General features: G+C 40.5%; 1 protein-coding gene across 1 annotated transcript in view; it reads right to left on the bottom strand.

The window, feature by feature from the left end:
• Positions 1–2,372: 2,372 nt before the first annotated feature.
• The window catches only part of kitlga (kit ligand a), a 42,917-nt gene continuing 27,147 nt past the window's right edge, over positions 2,373–18,142 (bottom strand). The window contains exons 3-10 of the mRNA XM_071416071.1: positions 17,806–17,862; positions 16,121–16,273; positions 13,113–13,302; positions 9,875–9,931; positions 7,341–7,441; positions 6,794–6,906; positions 6,548–6,600; positions 2,373–6,367 (exon numbers count right to left, since the gene is read on the bottom strand). Coding sequence (XP_071272172.1) covers positions 6,570–6,600; positions 6,794–6,906; positions 7,341–7,441; positions 9,875–9,931; positions 13,113–13,302; positions 16,121–16,273; positions 17,806–17,862 — 702 coding nt within the window. The 3' untranslated portion in view covers positions 2,373–6,367; positions 6,548–6,569. The remainder of the gene's footprint in view (positions 6,368–6,547; positions 6,601–6,793; positions 6,907–7,340; positions 7,442–9,874; positions 9,932–13,112; positions 13,303–16,120; positions 16,274–17,805; positions 17,863–18,142) is intronic.

Here is an 18,142-nt window from a genome sequence, read left to right on the forward strand (position 1 = left end):
CCCCTCCAACTCACAAGGCAGAGGCTGTTCACCTACTCATCTTACTGCAACCCCCCTCCAGTTTCTGATCACTTTGTCTGTCTCCCTCTCCTCCAACCCTAGCCACTCAGCCCCTACCCAGATGGTCATGCGCCGTCACAATTTATCGCTTTCTTCCACGTCTCTTTCCTCTTAAATCCTATCTCTCCCTTCTGCTAAATCCTTCTTCCTCCTGTCTCCTGATTCTGCCTCTTTGACCCTACTCCCCTCCCTTTCTGCATTCTATGACTCGCACTGTCCCCTTTCCTCCCGGCCGGCTCGGCCCTCCCCTCCTGCTCCGTGGCTGAGTGACTCATTACAAGCTTACAGAACAGGGCTTCCTCTGTATCCGCTGTTAAAGCCACTTTCTATCACTCTAAACCTAAACTCTTTTCCACCTTCTCCTCCCTCCTTAATGCTGCCCCCCCTTCTCCCTCTCTACGGATTACTTTGTCAACCACTTTTAAAAGAATGTTGACGGCATCCGCTCCTCATTCACTCAGCGTATTGAGTCCACTGGTACCACTCACAAATCAATGGTTGATTTAAGGTTAGGGAGAAGTACAGTGAATAGTGCCACTTTTTAGGATGCCAATATAAATGAATGTATTTATGGTTGTTTGTAATTTTGTCTTGTTTTTAATCATTATATGTGTTATTATTTTTACCATCGAGGACCACTTTGGAAACAAGCATTTTAATTGATACTTTCAAGTGATATCCTCTGGGTCCACATTGTACATTTTGTTGTATATGTCTGTTACCCAAAATAAACTAAATTCAACATACAGAACTACCATATGCCTTGTCCTCTCTCTTCCCTCTCTCACCAGATGAAATCCTGCGACTATTGAGGTATTGCCGCCCGACAACCTGCCCGCTTGACCCCAGCCCCTCCTCCCTTCTCCAGACCATCTCTGGAGAACTTCTCACTTCCCTCATCAACTCATCCCTGACCCCTAGCTGTCCCCTCAGAATTAACAATGTCCCGAGTTGCTTCACTCCTCAATTAACCAACATTAGGCTAATCTGACGTCAAACTATGGACCTGTATCCCCCTCTCTTCTTTCCAAAACACTTGAGCGTGCCGTCTCTCAACTCTCTTATTTCTCTCAGAACGATCTTGACCCTAACCAGTCAGGCTTCAAGACTGTCACTCAACCGAGACTGCTCTTCTGTGCATGGAGGCTCTCTGCACTACCAAAGCTGACACTCCTCTGTTCTCATCCTCCTAGATATATCTGCTGCCTTTGACACTGTGAACCATCAGATCCTTCTGTCCACCCTCTCAGGGCTGGGCGTATCAGGCTCTGCACACTTTTGGATTGCATTCTACCTGACAGGCCGCTCCTACCAGGCGCCGTGGAGTGTCTGCACCACGAACACTCACTTCTGGTGTCCCCCAGGGCTTGGTTCTAGGCCCTCTTTTCTCTATACACCAAGTCACTCTGCAAACAAGACGGAGCTGCTCTTCCTCCCAGGGAAGGCCTGCCCGCTCAGCTCTCCATCACGGTTGACAACTCCAGTGTTGCCCTCCCGGAGTGCAAAGTACCTTGGCCTTGACCCTGGACAACACACTGTTGTTCTCTGCAGACATCAAAGCTGTGACTGGCTCCTGCAGGTTCATGCTTTACAACATCCCTAGAGTACGACCCTTCCTCACACAGGAAGCGCCGCAGGTACCACCAGGTTTTCAACCTTCCCAAGTTCTCTCATGTCACACTGCTCCTCCACACACTCCACTGGCTTCCAGTTGAAGCTCGCCTACGGAGCAGCAAGAGGAACTGCCCCTCCCAACCTTCAGGCTATGCCCAAACCCTACACCCCAACCTCTGGTCTTGGTGTCGGGAGAAATTTAGTCAGTCAGGGTTCTTCCGCTGTCCTTATAGGAGAACCCTTTTTGGTTCCAGGTATAACTATTTTGAGTTCCATGTATAACCCTTACCACAGAGCATTCTATTTAGAACCAAAAAAGGGTTCTCCTATGGGTACAGCCAAATAATATTTTTTTCTAAGAGTGTTGACCCTGAAGTCACTTAGGTCAATCGTTTCTTCGATAGTCATTGTCAGAAAAGGTACAGTTCTATATTGCTGTTCACAGCAGCACAATAGTGTATTCATACTGACATGTTTGTTGGCTCTATTTACTCATGATGAAAACAATGGTATGAGTTCAGATGCTTTAAGTTAGATGATGGCATCACCCCTCAAATGAACAGTTGTTTAAATCAAATACCTTTTTAGAGGAAGGGAAGTCAGATCCTTTTTTGAATCATTTTCTGTGTCGTTGGTGTAAGGTATTTGTTTCCATCAACTTTTGTATAATTATCACAAAACACAGCTCTGCAACGCTGCATATTTGGATATGTGTACTTTATTCATATCTCATCATATACATTTGTTTACATTTATACAAAAATACAGTAGTGTTGCCCAGCGTTTGCCTGGGTCGGAATGATGTTTTCTTTTGGCACCCAGATTAACTTCCTGCCTACACGTATTTTTATAGTGGGACACTAAGCTAGAGACCAAAACCACTGTTCAGGGATCAACTAATTTCAACCAAAATAAGTAAAACAACATATAACTGATACCAGAACAGTTCTTCAGGGCTCTTTCTCTTTTCAACATGGTAGCACCCTATTATTCCATATATAGTTCACTACTCCTGGCCAGAGCCCTATGGGCCCTGGTCAAAAGTAGTGAATTATATAGGGTAATGGGGTGCCATTTGGGACAATGACTATCTCTGTGTGTTCATAGGCTCTAAAGACAGACAGGAAAATGGGGGATGCCACCACATTTCTGTTCACAGCTTAAACCATGTTTCAACTCATCACAACATTCATACAATATGTAAAACACCCGCAAAACTTCTGAAGTTGACTCTTTAGAAGCGTACATACTGTTTTTGTTGTGGCAATAAAAAATGTTTCATTTTTCAATGTATCACGATGCTTATTACAAAGTAGGGCTGTCAAACGATAAAAATAAAAAATCAAGTTAATCGCTGGATTTGCTGTGATTAATCATAAATTCATAATTTGCTCAATTGTTATACAAAAAGCATTGTCGTCTTGATTTTGTCCAAAATAACGGTTAGCAAAAATCAAGTAACTTGATAAAGCACACTTTCTTTTAACCTCATTGTCAACTTGTTTTGACATCACATTGTTTGTTTTTAGCTGTATATATTATGTATTTTGGACGTTTTCATTGTATTCTGAATAATTACTGACAATGCGATTAATCATGATTTAAAAACAAATTGTGCTTACATTAGATTTTTTTTACTCAAGTCAAGTGATTAACTCTGACAGCCCTAATACAAAGTCATTTATTTTGGGGATAAAATAATTATCTTAAAGCTTTAATACAACAAAACAACAGTTAATCACACCAAGCGTTTTCAGCTACTCATGCTGAAATTGACACTTTTGCTCAGAACTATATGAACACCAATGTGGTATTTTTTTTAACATTCACTCCATTTTGCACTATAAATACTCTTCTAAGAGAAAAGTCCAATAGGCAAATTCCCCAAATACACTTGATGAAGTAAACAGGTTTTTACCAGTGGAACCGTTTCCTATACAAAGTACAACACCTAAAACATTACATGCAGACAGAATTGCAATTTGGAGTTTGAATGCATTCTTCTGTCACATGTTATTTAGTGTAGAATTGATTTATAAGAGCTTAGTGTTGTGGAGTATTAGTGTTCAAATGAAAAGGGTTATTGCTCTAACTAATGTGTGTCCTGATATTTAAAATGGCTTTCACTTAGGCTTAGGGTCCATTTGTTTGAATTAGAGTGATAATTATGTATTGGAATAAGGGTAATGGGTTAACGTAGAGGTGCCACAAAGACAACATGAGTACCAGGTCATTTCCATTGGTCGGAGATCATTATAACCAGCTGGGCAATGATGCGACACTCTTCTCTAGGATTTGTCTACAACACTTTTTAGCAGACTGGTCTATCTATCCCATTGGTTCATGGTCACTGAGAGACAACCAACACCTATTGATGAGATGGTCTCTTGTCCGCCATGTTGGTTTTTTAGTCAGTGGTTTGTCGCCATTACTGTGTTGTCTCCTGGTGAGTTTGTGAAATGTCATACACAAAATACTGTGCATAAAACAATGATCTAACTGCTCTTGGATCAAACAGCATAATGATATATTTTAATGTATCACCTGTATTCATGATGGAGTCATGATGGAGTCCAAACAAGGCACAAAACCACGATTGTACAAGGTACAAGGGGTGAGAACGCCAAATGGCGAAAGTGAGGGAATGCATGTATTGGTACAAGTACAGTTAAGCTTGCATTGGCTAACTTAATACACAAGGTTTAAGTTCTCTCTCTTTGCCAAAGTATGTCAACAATAGCAGTCCATGCTTATTTGAGAGCTTGCATTTATGCAATTGCATAATGTCATGGATTGGGCAATTTTCATCATGCCTAAGATGGCAACTGAATTGTGCAAAAATGCCAATAATTTCCTAGGTACTCTTCTAATTTCTATAATAGTTACAGGGATACATCTGTGAATCATGGAATGCATCCTCTCTGGATTCATTGTCAGACACTCTCCTCACAGATCATATCACTTTTCTAAATCATGGTACATTTTAGATGCCGGTCCTCTCAAAAAACGTTGTTATATTCAGGGTTTTGTATTTAGACTTGTTTGAGAAATGAATCTCTTAGTTCCCTTGCTGTATAGGCTACTGACAGCTATTTGAAACACAATTCAATAGGGTGCTCTATATTTTCGTAGCTGTTTATTTACCACCATAAACCGCTGCTGGCACTAAGACGAGCTGTAAGCATTTCACTGATTGTCTACACCTGTTGTTTACGAAGCATGTGACGAATAAAATAACATTTGATTTGGAGTGAAAAGTAAAAAGAACATGTTTGAACTCACCTTGAATTCATAGCTTTGAGCCACCTTAACATGTTGTTGAACTGTAATACAGTTGTTTACATGCAACATACAGAAAATACCTTATGGGTGGTTAAGCTGCAATATACCAGAGCCGAGTTATACTGTAATTGATGATACACGTAGTTAATCTCAGTCTCCAGAATCTGATACTGTGCTGGTTTACTTACTGCTAGTCCACCTCTTTCTTGTGCATTGAGAGCATAGAAACACCGAGAGTTATCAGACCCCTTAAACGTTTTATCTAAATCAATATGGATATGTAGTATCTACCCTTGCTTGACCATTGATTGCTATAGGGAGAATTCTTAATGTATATAATGGGTAAAATGTAAGTTAGTCAAAGCAGCAATTTTTTTGTACATTTACACCTCCAACCAAAGTCTTTTGTACAACCCATTCATAAGCAATTAACCACACCATCATACACTCATATGTACATCCCTCTATGGCTGTCTTAATAATATAGATAATGCACGTGTTCATACATGCTTATGTGCTGCTTATGAGGACTTAATGCATGGCAGAAGAATGGGTTATAATGCGCCCTTGTAGACCTTTTCCTGCTCATTTAGTATTTTTATAGATAAGCTGAATCATTGTCTGTTTAGTTTTTTTCAACCGAAGCAACACGGTGCTGTCAGCATTCTGAGTAAATAAATAAATAAATCACACAACCTCATCCATTCGGTACATACACGGCCAAAAACATGAAACAAAACAGATGCTTAGATCTGAGAATATTTCTAGCTAACTAATTTCAACATTTGTTCTCAGGGAATGTCCAATGAAGACCCAGATGAAGATGGAAATGGAGTAGAATGCTGCTGAGAAGAAGATGAGGAAAGTGAGGGCGACTAGAGGTAGTCATTTATTTTTCAGTCCTCTGTGGAAAGGGTTCTACATGGAACCCAAAAGAGTTCTACCTGGAATCAAAAAGGGTTCTTCGAAAAAAAAGAAAGCCATTTGTAGGGGTTTGTTTTCTGGCCCATTCTTGAGTAGATCTGGTATCTACACTCCAGCCAAACCCACACAAAGTGCAAATGGGAGTGCTTGTGAAACCAACTTTGTCCCGTAAAGTTTACTGTGTTTTACAGCAGTTATGGGTGATCAGAGTCATATTTACACTGTTATTGGTGCCTCTAGATGTTTCCATGACAATCCGGTCTCCTTTTCAGCTTCTTCGGACAAAATGTGATAGTAGACGACGGGTTAATATTCTTGTAAGAAAAACAAAGATTTTCTATGCAATGTCATTCTCTGGTTCTAGTATGTGAGGACTGGCAATTTCTAGACAGGAAAGAAGCAAGTCTTTCACCTCAAAAATCCATAAGAAATGCAGTTTTATGTTTGCTTGTTTCCTTTCTCATTCTCAGACGATTACTCTGTACACCTAAGAGAGACAAAGAAAGAAGAAGTACATTTCTGTTACGCTTTACATACAGGTAGCTAAAACAATGTGTCCTAGTGCCATACTCTTCATTGTCAAACCATAAATATTAGGAGTTGGCTAAGATGGTTCTCTGTCTCTGTCCAAGGTCACAAATTATATGAAGAAAAATATAAATCTCACCAATTTCCAAGGATTTGAAGAATTACACTGTCTCAATGATGTTCAATCTGTTCCTGTAATGTACAAAACCATTATAATTAAAAACCTATTTAAAAAATGTATACAAATTCACCTCACCTTGATTATTTTCAGACACGCAAACCTTTGATACATTTTTGTGTCTGATATTAAGACGAATGATTTTATAATATTCATATGCAGGAATTGATAGATTAAATCAAATGAAATATGAGTGAATGCCTTTACTTTTCAGATGGTTCCTCTAGTGGAGGTGCCAAAGTCCCTTCTGGTCCTGTGAAAAGGCCTCCTTCCACTGAGTTCCGTTCATCTGACTGATGTTGGTTCCTCCTGGATTTCACCTGTAAGATCCGAGAGTAACAATGTTAAACACCAAGGGAACCCATGTCAACCAACAAGTACAAACAAAGTAAAATTCTCTGACAAAAATACAAAACAACAAAGTAGAAGATACTGGTAAAGAAACTCACAGACGGTCAAAGACAAAACAACCATCAAAGACAAAAGAAATACAATGACTTACAATCAAAGAGATTAACAATGAACATAGACAGTACAATGTCCACAGACAAAACAACAATCTATTAACAGAGTGGCACCAGTCATGTTTTAAGTTGCAGATCCTTACACTCTTCGAAAAATGGGTTCCAAAAAGGTTCTACTTGGAACCAAAAAGGGTTCTTCAAAGGATTCTCCTATGGGGACAGCCGAAGAACCCTTTTAGGTTGTAGATAGAACACTTTAAGGTTGTAGATTGGGTCAAAGGACAGCTCACCTTCCACGCAAACAGAAACACAACGGCTGCAATAGGAATGACAAGTAGTGACAGGAGGCTTCTCTCCACTACTTCTGGCAGGAATCTCAGAGGCTCGTTCCCTGTGTGGACAGACAGGTTTCTAGTCAGTAAGAATAATGGGTGTGTTCGTAAATTCAATCTGGAGTGCCAGAGTGCACTCAGAGTGCCCTCTGGGCGTTTGTAAATCCAGAGCGTTGTCAGATTGTCTGTTCGTAAAATTCAGAGCGTTTCGCTCTCGGAGCGTTCGGAGCACACCCTGGACGCTCTGGCCGAGGAGTAGGGTTGATGCGAGCGTTCTGGCCTCAACGGCAGTCAAGCACCCAAGCTAATTGGTTAACGTTGGCTAGCTACTTCCAGACACAAATGAGAGAACACCTCAATCTGACCATTTTACTCGCCCTAGCAGAGCTGGTTAGGCTGTTTACATGTTATCCAGTGCGTTGATGACTGTAACTGTGCTGCTGGCAACAATATCTTTCCGATTGTTGGTGACGTTAACTGACACCGGCCATATTCAACGGGTGTTGAGCGTTCGTAAATTCATCAGTTGTTTTGCTCTGGCACACTCAGACGAGAGTGCTCTGAAATTGGAGTAGATAGCCGGAGCGAATTTGTGAACGCACCCAATATTGAAATGGTGCAAACAAAGAAATCATATGTGATCATATAATTCAAATTGTTTGTATAACAACTTTTTGTATTTGAACGCTGGCTAATAATTGTAATATAACCCTCTCTACTTTTTACTGACCCAGTCTGGGACTTTGCCCTGAACTAAACATTTATGTCATAGATATTTGCCTGACTGGGATGTTTTCCCCACATGTTAACGGAAAATAAAAACATGATTTTCTTGTGTTTTATATGGAATGAAACCATGCAAATTATGATAATGCCCTGTTAGTATAAGAGCTGCTTGAAAATACTGCCTCAAATTTCAGCCTGTTTTAGTGGGATGGAGTTTTTTCCTGGCTGGTGACAACACCAGGCGGTAAATTAGTTAATAGACCAATAAGAAAGAGGGTTCCAAACATCTCTGCCAATAACAGCTTAGTTTCAGTTTTCCCCTCCCCACTCAGACCACTCCCAGACAGTCCTAGCAAAATTCTTGTTTGAGAAATTGCTCTTCGCTAAGAAGCTATTTCTGTATCTTTTTGACCATTTTAATTTAACACAATCACAGCAAGGTACTTCATTGTTACCCAGAAATGATTTGATATTGAGATAAAAACGGCTGCATTGATTCAATGTATCCGTTTTTATCTCAATATCAAAACATGTCTCCTATCCATCGTATGTCTCATACCGTAGCTATGATTGATGCATGGAAAATGATTGGATACAGTAGATCGTGTTGGTCAGTGATAGGGGAGACACATAACAGCTCTGGTAGAACAACAAGACATGAGTTGTAACCCAAACTGTCATGTGGAGGAATGCAATTTGCCCTGCAGCCTCTTCATAAATCAATCAAGTGACAAAGGCTTTTAACCAATTAGCAAATTAAGGCCAGGCACCACACCCGTATAGATATTGTTTTTCTCTTAATCATTTCACAATCAACTTTTGCCTGTTAAAAGTAGATACAAATATTTTTGCATTACACATTTTCTTAAATGTAATGTCACGTGCACAAGTATAGTCAAATACCTTTCTTGCAAGCTCCAAACCCAACAATGCAGTAATCAATATAACAAAAAATAACATAAGGTGGAAATATTGAATAAAAATATGCAAATGAGGTGATAACTCATTTAATATGTGCATATTTGCATATCCCGCAAATACATTTTTTGGGACACTTAATTAAGTCATCCTAAATATTTTGGTTTCATTTAGTTAAGACACTCCAGGACCGGACTTGCTCAGAGCAGATTGTGGATAAATATAATTTTTCACCTTTCTATCTATAAAATACAAAAAATATTTTGAACCATTTTTCCAAAGAAAATGTTATATAGAATATAAAATGTATAACATATCAACAATTCCCTCATGGCAAGTCTCAATAATATGTCTAAGGATAACCACACAACATTTGGTGAATTTTGATGATTCTGAAGCTGAGGAAAATTAGTTGGCTTGTGGGAAGAGTCTGACTTTCCAGAATTGGCAGTTTAAGACAAGTACACTGAATTTAGACTACCAAACATCTATTTACACCCAATCACAATCTCTTCAAAGTATGTTACTACATATAGTCCAAGTGGCTTTTAAATCATTCATGAAATGTTGATGACTGTAGTATGATAAACAAAAACAATATACATTTTCATTGAGATTTTTGTTTCCTTTTTGAAAATACAAAAATTAATGGACCAACTGTAATTTCAGCCTGTGGTGGCCTTAAGGGAATGCTCTCTCTCCAGGCTATTCTGCAGTTGAGCAACAGTCAATAATAGTAGCCATGCAGCTAGTAGGCCTACACCAGTTTGACTGGTTGCATTACATTGCTACTATTTGGACACTTTCAGCAACTAAATCTGTGCCACAGTTTCTTTTTTTTGACTTACAGGTTTCGGAGTCTGGTGCTGACATGTTGAATTCTGTTCCTATGGCAGGATAGTTGACTGGATAGAGATAGAGAGAGAGAGAGTTAATGCCCAATGATGAAAACAGTTCATTGTTGACGCCTATAAAGTCACATCACAGCCACCTTTTCTTTCCTTCGGACAAAAGATCAGATCTGTCTGCATCAGGAAAGAAAGGCCAAGCGCTTGGGAAGATCTGAAGATTGCTCTGTAATCAACACTTCCACAATTGGGGTTTCAGTCCTTTTCTTCCTTTCATGGGGTCCATCAGGGGACATCTTTCTTTGGTTCTGTGACTCAGCTGCATCACTAATGTCACAATGGACCTTCCAAACACCTGGTACATTCCATGTTTTGTCATGTGAAGTTCTTTGAACAAAAAAATTGATAGAAGATTCTGTGTAGGACAGAGATAAAAAGACACGCAACCGAAACCGACACAAGATCTCACCTATAAAAAAAAGACTGTTCACAAGAGGAATAGTTTAATGGAGAGGTACCGATGCCCATACACCAAACGAGACAGATAATAGTTTTATAATGGGCGTAGCATATGAGCACCACAGGATATACCACAGTAGCTAACAAGGTTTAAACTGAGCGCCGACTCCTATGGCGCATCAGAATTGACCACTATCAAATTAAATCTAAATGTTATTGGTCACATACACATGGTTAGCTTATGTTAATGCGAGTGTAGCGAAATGCTTGTGCTTCTAGTTCCGACAGTGCAGTAATATCTAACAAGTAATCTAACAATTCCCCAACAGCTACCTAATACACACAGATCTAAAGGGATGGAATAAGAATATGTACATATAAATATATGGATGAGCGATGGCCGAGCGGCATAGGCAAGGTGCAATAGATGGTATAAGGTACAGTATATACATATGAGATGAGTCATGTAAGATATGTAACAATATTAAAGTGGCATTGTTTAAAGTGACTAGTGATCCATTTATTAAAGTGGCCAGTCATTTGAGTCTCAATGTTGGCAGCAGCCTGTCTGAGTTAGTGATTGCTGTTTAGCAGCCTGATGGCCTTGAGATAGAAGCTGTTTTTCAGCTTGACGTTGAGTGAGAGGTTATTTTCCTGACACCACACTCCGAGGGCCCTCACCTCCTCCCTGTAGGCTGTCCCGTCGTTGTTGGTAATCAAGCCCACTACTGTTGTGTCGCACAGGGCAGCGTCAAGACCCAGGGTCTCAAGCTTAATGATGAGTTTGGAGGGTACTATGGTGTTGAATGCTGAGCTTTAGTCAATAAACAGCATTCTTACATAGGTATTCCTCTTGTCCAGATGGGATAGGGCAGTGTGATGGCGACTGCATCGTCTGTGGACCAGTTGGGGCGGTAAACAAACTGAAGTGGGTCTAGGGTGGCAGGTAAGGTGGAGGGGATATGATCCTTGACTAGTCTCTCAAAGCACTTCATGATGACAGAAGTGAGTGCTACGGGGCGGTAGTCATTCAGCCAGCTGGTCTGCGTATGCTCTGAGGACGCGGCTAGAAATGCCATCTGGGCAAGTTGTTAGTGGGCCGCGACGGTGGCAGTGTGCTGTCCTCAAAGCGGGCAAAGAAGGTGTTTAGTTTGTCTGGAAGCGTGACGTGGCTGGTTTTCTTTTTGTAGCCTGTGATTTCCTTTAGACCCTGCCACGTGCGTCCCTATAATGACATTTCACTTGTTTTATTGCCTTGCAGAGGGAAGAACTACACTGTTTATGTTAGGCCATATTCCCAGTCCTCTTTCAAAGGTTAAATGTGGTGGTTTGCGCTTTTAGTTTTGCGCGAATGCTGCCATCCATCCATGGTTTCTGGTTAGGGTAGGTTTTAATAGTCACAGTGGGTACAACATCTCCAATGCACTTCCTTATAAACTCCTTGACCGAGTCAGCGTATAGATCGATGTTATTCTCTGAGGCTGCCCGGGACATTTCGCAGTCCGCGTGATCAAAACAATCTTGATGCATGGATTCCGATTGGTTAGACCAGCGTTGAATGGTTCTAGTCACGGGTACATCCTGTTAGAGTTTCTGCCTATAAAACGGTAGGAGCAAGATGGAGTCGTGGTCGGATTTGCCGGAGGGAGGGCGAGGGAGGGCCTTGTATGCATCGCGGAAGTTAGAGTAGCAACGATCGAGTGTATTGCACGCACGAGTACTGCAATCAATATGCTGATAGCATTTGGGTAGCCTTGTTCTCAAATTTGCTGTGTTAAAATCCCCAGCTACAATAAATGCAGCCTCAGGAAATATGGTTTCCAGTTTACAAAGTCCAGTGAAGTTCCTTGAGGGCTGTCGGGATGTCTGCTTGAAGGGGTATATACACATCTGTGATGATAACTGACGAGAATTCTCTTGGGAGATAATATGGCCGGCATTTGATTGTAAGGAATTCTAGGTCGGGTGAGCAGAAGGACTTGAGTTCCTGTATGTTGTTATGATTACACCATGAGTCGTTAATCATGAAGCATACACCCCACCCTTCTTCTTCCCAGAGAGGTGTTTATCTCTGTCAGCGCAACGCATGAAGAAGCCCTGTGGCTGAACCAACTCCGACAACGTATCCCAAGAGAGCCATGTTTCTGTGAAACAGAGAATGTTACAATCTCTGATGTCTCTCTGGAAGGCAACCCGTGCTCTAATTTCGTCTACCTTGTTGTCAAGAGACTGGATATTGGCGAGTAATATACTCAGAAGCGGTGGGCTGTGTGCACGCCTACGGATCCTAACCAGGAGGCCGCTCCATCTGCCTCTTATGGGGCAACGTTGTTTTGGGTCGGCTTTTGGGATTAGATCCACTGTCCTGGGTGGTGGTCCGAACAAAGGATCCGCTTCTGGAAAGTCGTATTCTGGTCGTAATGTTGGTAAGTTGACATCGCTCTTATATCCAATAGTTCTTCCCGGCTGTATGTAATAACATTTAAGATTTTCTGGGCTAACAATGTAAGAAATAATATATTCAAAAATGAAATACTGCATAGTTTCCTAAGGACTCGAAGCGAGGCGACCATCTCTGTTGGCGCCATCTTGCATTTGAATATGAGCGAACGCAACAATGACGTTAGATAGGCTGTATTACATCCAGCGTCGTCTGGGTTTGGCCGGGGTAGGCGGTCATTGTAAATACGAATTTGTTCTTAACTGACTTGCCTAGTTAAATTTAAAAAAAATATATATATATAACATTTACACTTTTAAAAAACACCTCAACATTTACCTGATGTGGGGTATTGTGTTGTTATTGTTGTAGCCATTGTTGCTGTGGGACAGGGAGGTGGATCACATTCTTCTGGCAAATCTCTATTCAAACGGGCCGTTTTAAAAAAATCTTCGACAAAATGAAAATAGTGTCCTGTCTGCCATTGCTCATTTCTGTAGTGGCACTCAAAATCATACGTGATCGCCTCCTGCGGAGACAAAAGGGCAATAATTATCTCAATGATGTGAAATTCAAAACATAAATGATAATGGTTTGTAGCTGTTGATAGACCATTTAACGTTAACTTTAGCTTTTATACCCCCATGGCTTTAGCCATGCAGCAAATAGTTCAAAGAACACAGCTGGACAGATATGTTTGAGCCCAGATTTAAGACGTTATACTGTATGTAGTAACTTCAGTCTTGTCCCTTTATTCAGGACAAGAAGAACCTCATTAACCCTGTTGGATTCAGAAAAGTTAGCCAGAATAATACAAGTAATATGCTTTAAGAAGTTATTAGGTCTACATTATGGATGTACAGTGGCTTGCGAAAGTATTCACCCCCTTGGCATTTTTCCTATTTTGTTGCCTTACAACCTGGAAATAAAATTGATTATTTGGGGGTTTGTATCATTTGATTTACACAACATGCCTACCACTTTGAAGATGCAAAATATTTTTTGCAGCAATTAACACTGCAAGTCTATTGTGGTATGTCTCTATAAGCTTGGCACATCTAGCCACTGGGATTTTTGCCCATTCTTCAAGGCAAAACTGCTCCAGGTCCTTCAAGTTGGATGATTCCGCTGGTGTACAGCAATCTTTAAGTCATACCACAGATTCTCAATTGGATTGAGGTCTGGGCTTTGACTAAGCCATTCCAAGACATTTAAATGTTTCCCCTTAAACCACTTGAGTGTTGCTTTAACAGTATGCTTAGGGTCATTGTCCTGCTGGAAGGTGAACCTCTGTCCCAGTCTCAAATCTCTGGAAGACTGAAACAGGTTTCCCTCAAGAATTTCCCTGTGTTTAGCGCCATCCATCATTCCTTCAATTCTGCCACCACCACACTTCACTGTGGGGATGGTGTTCTTGGGGTGATAAGAGGTGTTGGGTTTGTGCCAGACATAGCGTTTTCCTTGATGGCCAAAAAGCGATATTTTAGTCTCATCTGACCAGAGTACCTTCTTTCATATGTTTGGGGAGTCTCCCACATGCCTTTTGGCGAACACCAAACGTATTTGCTTATTTTTTTCTTTAAGCAATGGCTTTTTCTGGCTTCTCTTCTGTAAAGCCCAACTCTATGGAGTGTACGGCTTAAAGTGGTCCTATGGACAGATACTCCAATCTCCGCTGTGGAGCTTTGCAGCTCTTTCAGGGTTATCTTTGGTCTCTTTGTTGCCTCTCTGATTAATGCCCTCCTTGCCTGGTCCGTGAGATTTGGTGGGTGGCACTCTCTTGGCAGGTTTATTGTGGTGCCATATTCTTTCCATTTTTTAATAATAGATTTAATGGTGCTCCGTGGGATGTTCAAAGTTTCGGATATTTTTTTATAACCCAACCCTGATCTGTACTTCTCCACAACTTTGTCCCTGACCTGTTTGGAGAGCTCTTTGGTCTTCATAGTGCCGCTTGCTTGGTGGTGCCCCTTGCTTAGTGGTGTTGCAGACTCTGGGGCCTTTCAGAACAGGTGTATATATACAGAGATCATGTGATAGATCATGTGACACTTAGATTGCACACAGGTGGGCTTTATTTAAATAATTATGTGACTTATGAAGGTAATTGGTTGCACCAGATCTTATTTAGGGGCTTCATAGCAAAGGGGGTGAATACATATGCATGCACCACTTTTCAGTTTTTCTTTCATTTCACTTCACCAGTTTGGACTATTTTGTGTATGTCCATTACATGACATCCAAATAAAAATCAATTTAAATGACAGGTTGTAATGCAACAAAATAGGAAAAACACCAAGGGGGATGAATACTTTTGCAAGGCACTGTACTTCTTCACTCTCATGAGACTAAGAGAGGTCCCTTTATGAATACCTGATCTGACCTGATCAGGTATAGATGATAGATGATCCAGTCCTCACAAGACATCATTGCAGACAACTCAGATGTGAAATGATGCGGTCACTGGTCTATTTGTGCTCACGACTTGTGTACCATGTTTATTATTTTATTATAGTATCTTGTTTTATTCTATTTCGCGTGATTGGGCCAGAAAGGATTGCATGAATGGATGTGTTATTGACCACCTCCACCAGAGGCAGCTAGGTAGTACTCCCAATCAAAGACTCTATCCAACAAGACCTTTGCCAGTTCAGCATTCAATGTTTTGAATCAGTTGAGGCCTTTAACTGACATGTTGCACTGTGGGTGGTATTCTTATTGTCATAATTGTAATTGGTAATGACATATTGGTATGATAAAAAAATAAATATATTTTTTGTATTCTACCCCCTTTTTCAATCTTGTCTCAACACTGCAACTCCCCAACGGGCTCGGGAGGCGAAGGTTGAGTCATGCGTCCTCCGAAACATGATCCGCCTAACTGCACTTCTTAACACACGCCCTCTTAACCCGGAAGCCAGCCGCACCAATGTGTTGGAGGAAATACCGTTCAACTGCCACCCAAGATCAGCCTGCAGACACCTGTCCCGCCATAAGGAGTCACTAGAGCACAATGAGCCAAGTAAAGCCACCCTGGCTAAACCCTCCCCTTACCAGGACGACGCTGGGCCAATTGTGCGGCGCCCTATTGGACTCCCGGTCACAGCCGGTTGTGATACAGCCCGAGATCGAACCCGGGTCTGTTGTGACGCCTCTAGCCCTGTGATGCAGTGCCTTAGACCACTGCGTCACTCGGGAGGCCCCATATGATAAATATTCTATGTACAGTAATGCATTTCAAAGGCGCATAATTTTTTTTTTTTAACATGTGTCCTCATCAAAAGAAACCTGTCATAAGAGCTATCACAGTTACAATATTAGTATTAGAACCAAAGGTGCAAACGTACCAAGTTCTTCATGTGATATCTTGTCTCTTTCAGCATTTCGATCAATATGCTGATATTATATTTGTTGGACGAAATGCTTCCAAACTTGTCTGCTAATCCTCGTAAACTGAGTTCCAAGTGGAAAACGTTTAGCGCTACCCAACACATTCCACCCTGAAAAAGAAAATATATCAGGAAATAACAATCATGGGTACTGGACAGTTATGATATACACTACGGTTCTAAAGTTTGGGATCACTTAGAAATGTCCTTGTTTTTGAAAGAAAAGCACATTTTTTGTCCATTAAAATAACATCAAATTGATCAGAATTACAGTGTAGACACTTAATGTCGTAAATGACTATTGTAGCTGGAAACGGATGATTTTCGATGGAATATGTACGTAGGCGTACAGAGGCCCATTATAAGCAACCATAACTCCTGTGTTCCAATGACACGTTGTGTTAGCTAATCCAAGTTTATCATTTTAAAAGGCTAATTGATCATTAGAAAAGCCTTTTGCAATTATGTTAGCACAGCTGGAACTGTTATCCTGATTAAATAAGCAATAAAACTGGCCTTCTTTAGACTAGTTGAGTATCTGGAACATCAACATTTGTGAGTTTGATTACAGGCTCAAAATGGCCAGAAACAAATACATTTTTTCTGAAACTCGTCAGTCTATTCTTGTTCTGAGAAATGAAGGCTATTCCAAGCGAGAAATTGCAAAGAAACTGAAGATCTCGTACAATGCTGTGTACTACTCCCTTCACAGAACAGCGCAAACTGGCTCTAACCAGAATAGAAAGAGGAGTGGGAGGCCCCAGTGCACAACTGAGCAAGAGGACAAGTACATTAGAGTGTCTAGTTTGTGAAACAGATTCCTTGAGGGCTTGTGAGGCGTCTGTTTCTCAAACTAGACACTCTAATGTACTTGTCCTCTTGCTCAGTTGTGCACCGGGGCATCCCACTCCTCTTTCTATTCTGGTTAGAGCCAGTTTGCGCTGTTCTGTGAAGGGAGTAGTACACAGCATTGTACGAGATCTTCAGTTTCTTTGCAATTTCTCGCTTGGAATAGCCTTAATTTCTCAGCACAAGAATAGACTGACTAGTTTCAGAAGAAAGTTCTTTGTTTCTGGTCATTTTGAGCCTGTAATCAAAACCACAAATGCTGATGTTCCAGACACTCAACTAGTCTAAAAAAGACCAGTTTTATTGCTTCCTTAATCAGAACAACAGTTTTCAGCTGTGCTAATATAATTGCAAAAGGGTTTACTAATGATCAATTAGCCTTTTAAAATTAGAAACTTGGATTAGCTAACACAACGTGCCATTGGAACACAGGAGTGATGGTTGCTGATAATGGGCCTCTGTACGCCTATGTAGATATCCCATAAAAAATCTGCCGTTTCCAGCTACAATAGTTATTTACAACATTAACAATGTCTACACTGTATTTCTGATCAATTTGATGTTATTTTAATGGACCAAAAAATTGGCTTTTCTTTCAAAAACAAGGACATTTCTAAGTGACCCCAAACTTTAGAACCGTAGTGTATACCGTTTTGAAATTTACCACAACAGAAAAATTATAGTCCACCCTCTAAAAAAGTCAGGCAACACAGACATTCAATAATATTTTGTAACACAAACATATTAAGTTATAATAATAGTGTAATCATGAGAAGAAGAAAACATCTTCTCACCACTTCTTTCGGAACGTATGTCACAGGAATCTTGTAATCTTTAGGTATATTTTGTTTCTGTTAAAAAACAGACAATATCATGAAATGTTAGCAGAAATGTTTTGGGAACATTTGAGTTTGTTACCAGAACAAATCTCAGAGATGAAGCTACTAGTTTACACTAATGGTAATGCAGGATGTCCTACTGTGTGTGACTCTCATGACAATCCCCGTCAGTGGTATTAGAAAACAATGACTGATTCTAGATGGATCAATGTATCAAAGTATACTTTCAAGTCTAGAAATGCAATTGTTTGCAACTGGCATTGCAGCTATGTTACGCATAAGCATAATGGTT

Source organism: Salvelinus alpinus, chromosome 9 (assembly GCF_045679555.1).
Source record: "Salvelinus alpinus chromosome 9, SLU_Salpinus.1, whole genome shotgun sequence".
NCBI classification, from domain to species: domain Eukaryota; kingdom Metazoa; phylum Chordata; class Actinopteri; order Salmoniformes; family Salmonidae; genus Salvelinus; species Salvelinus alpinus.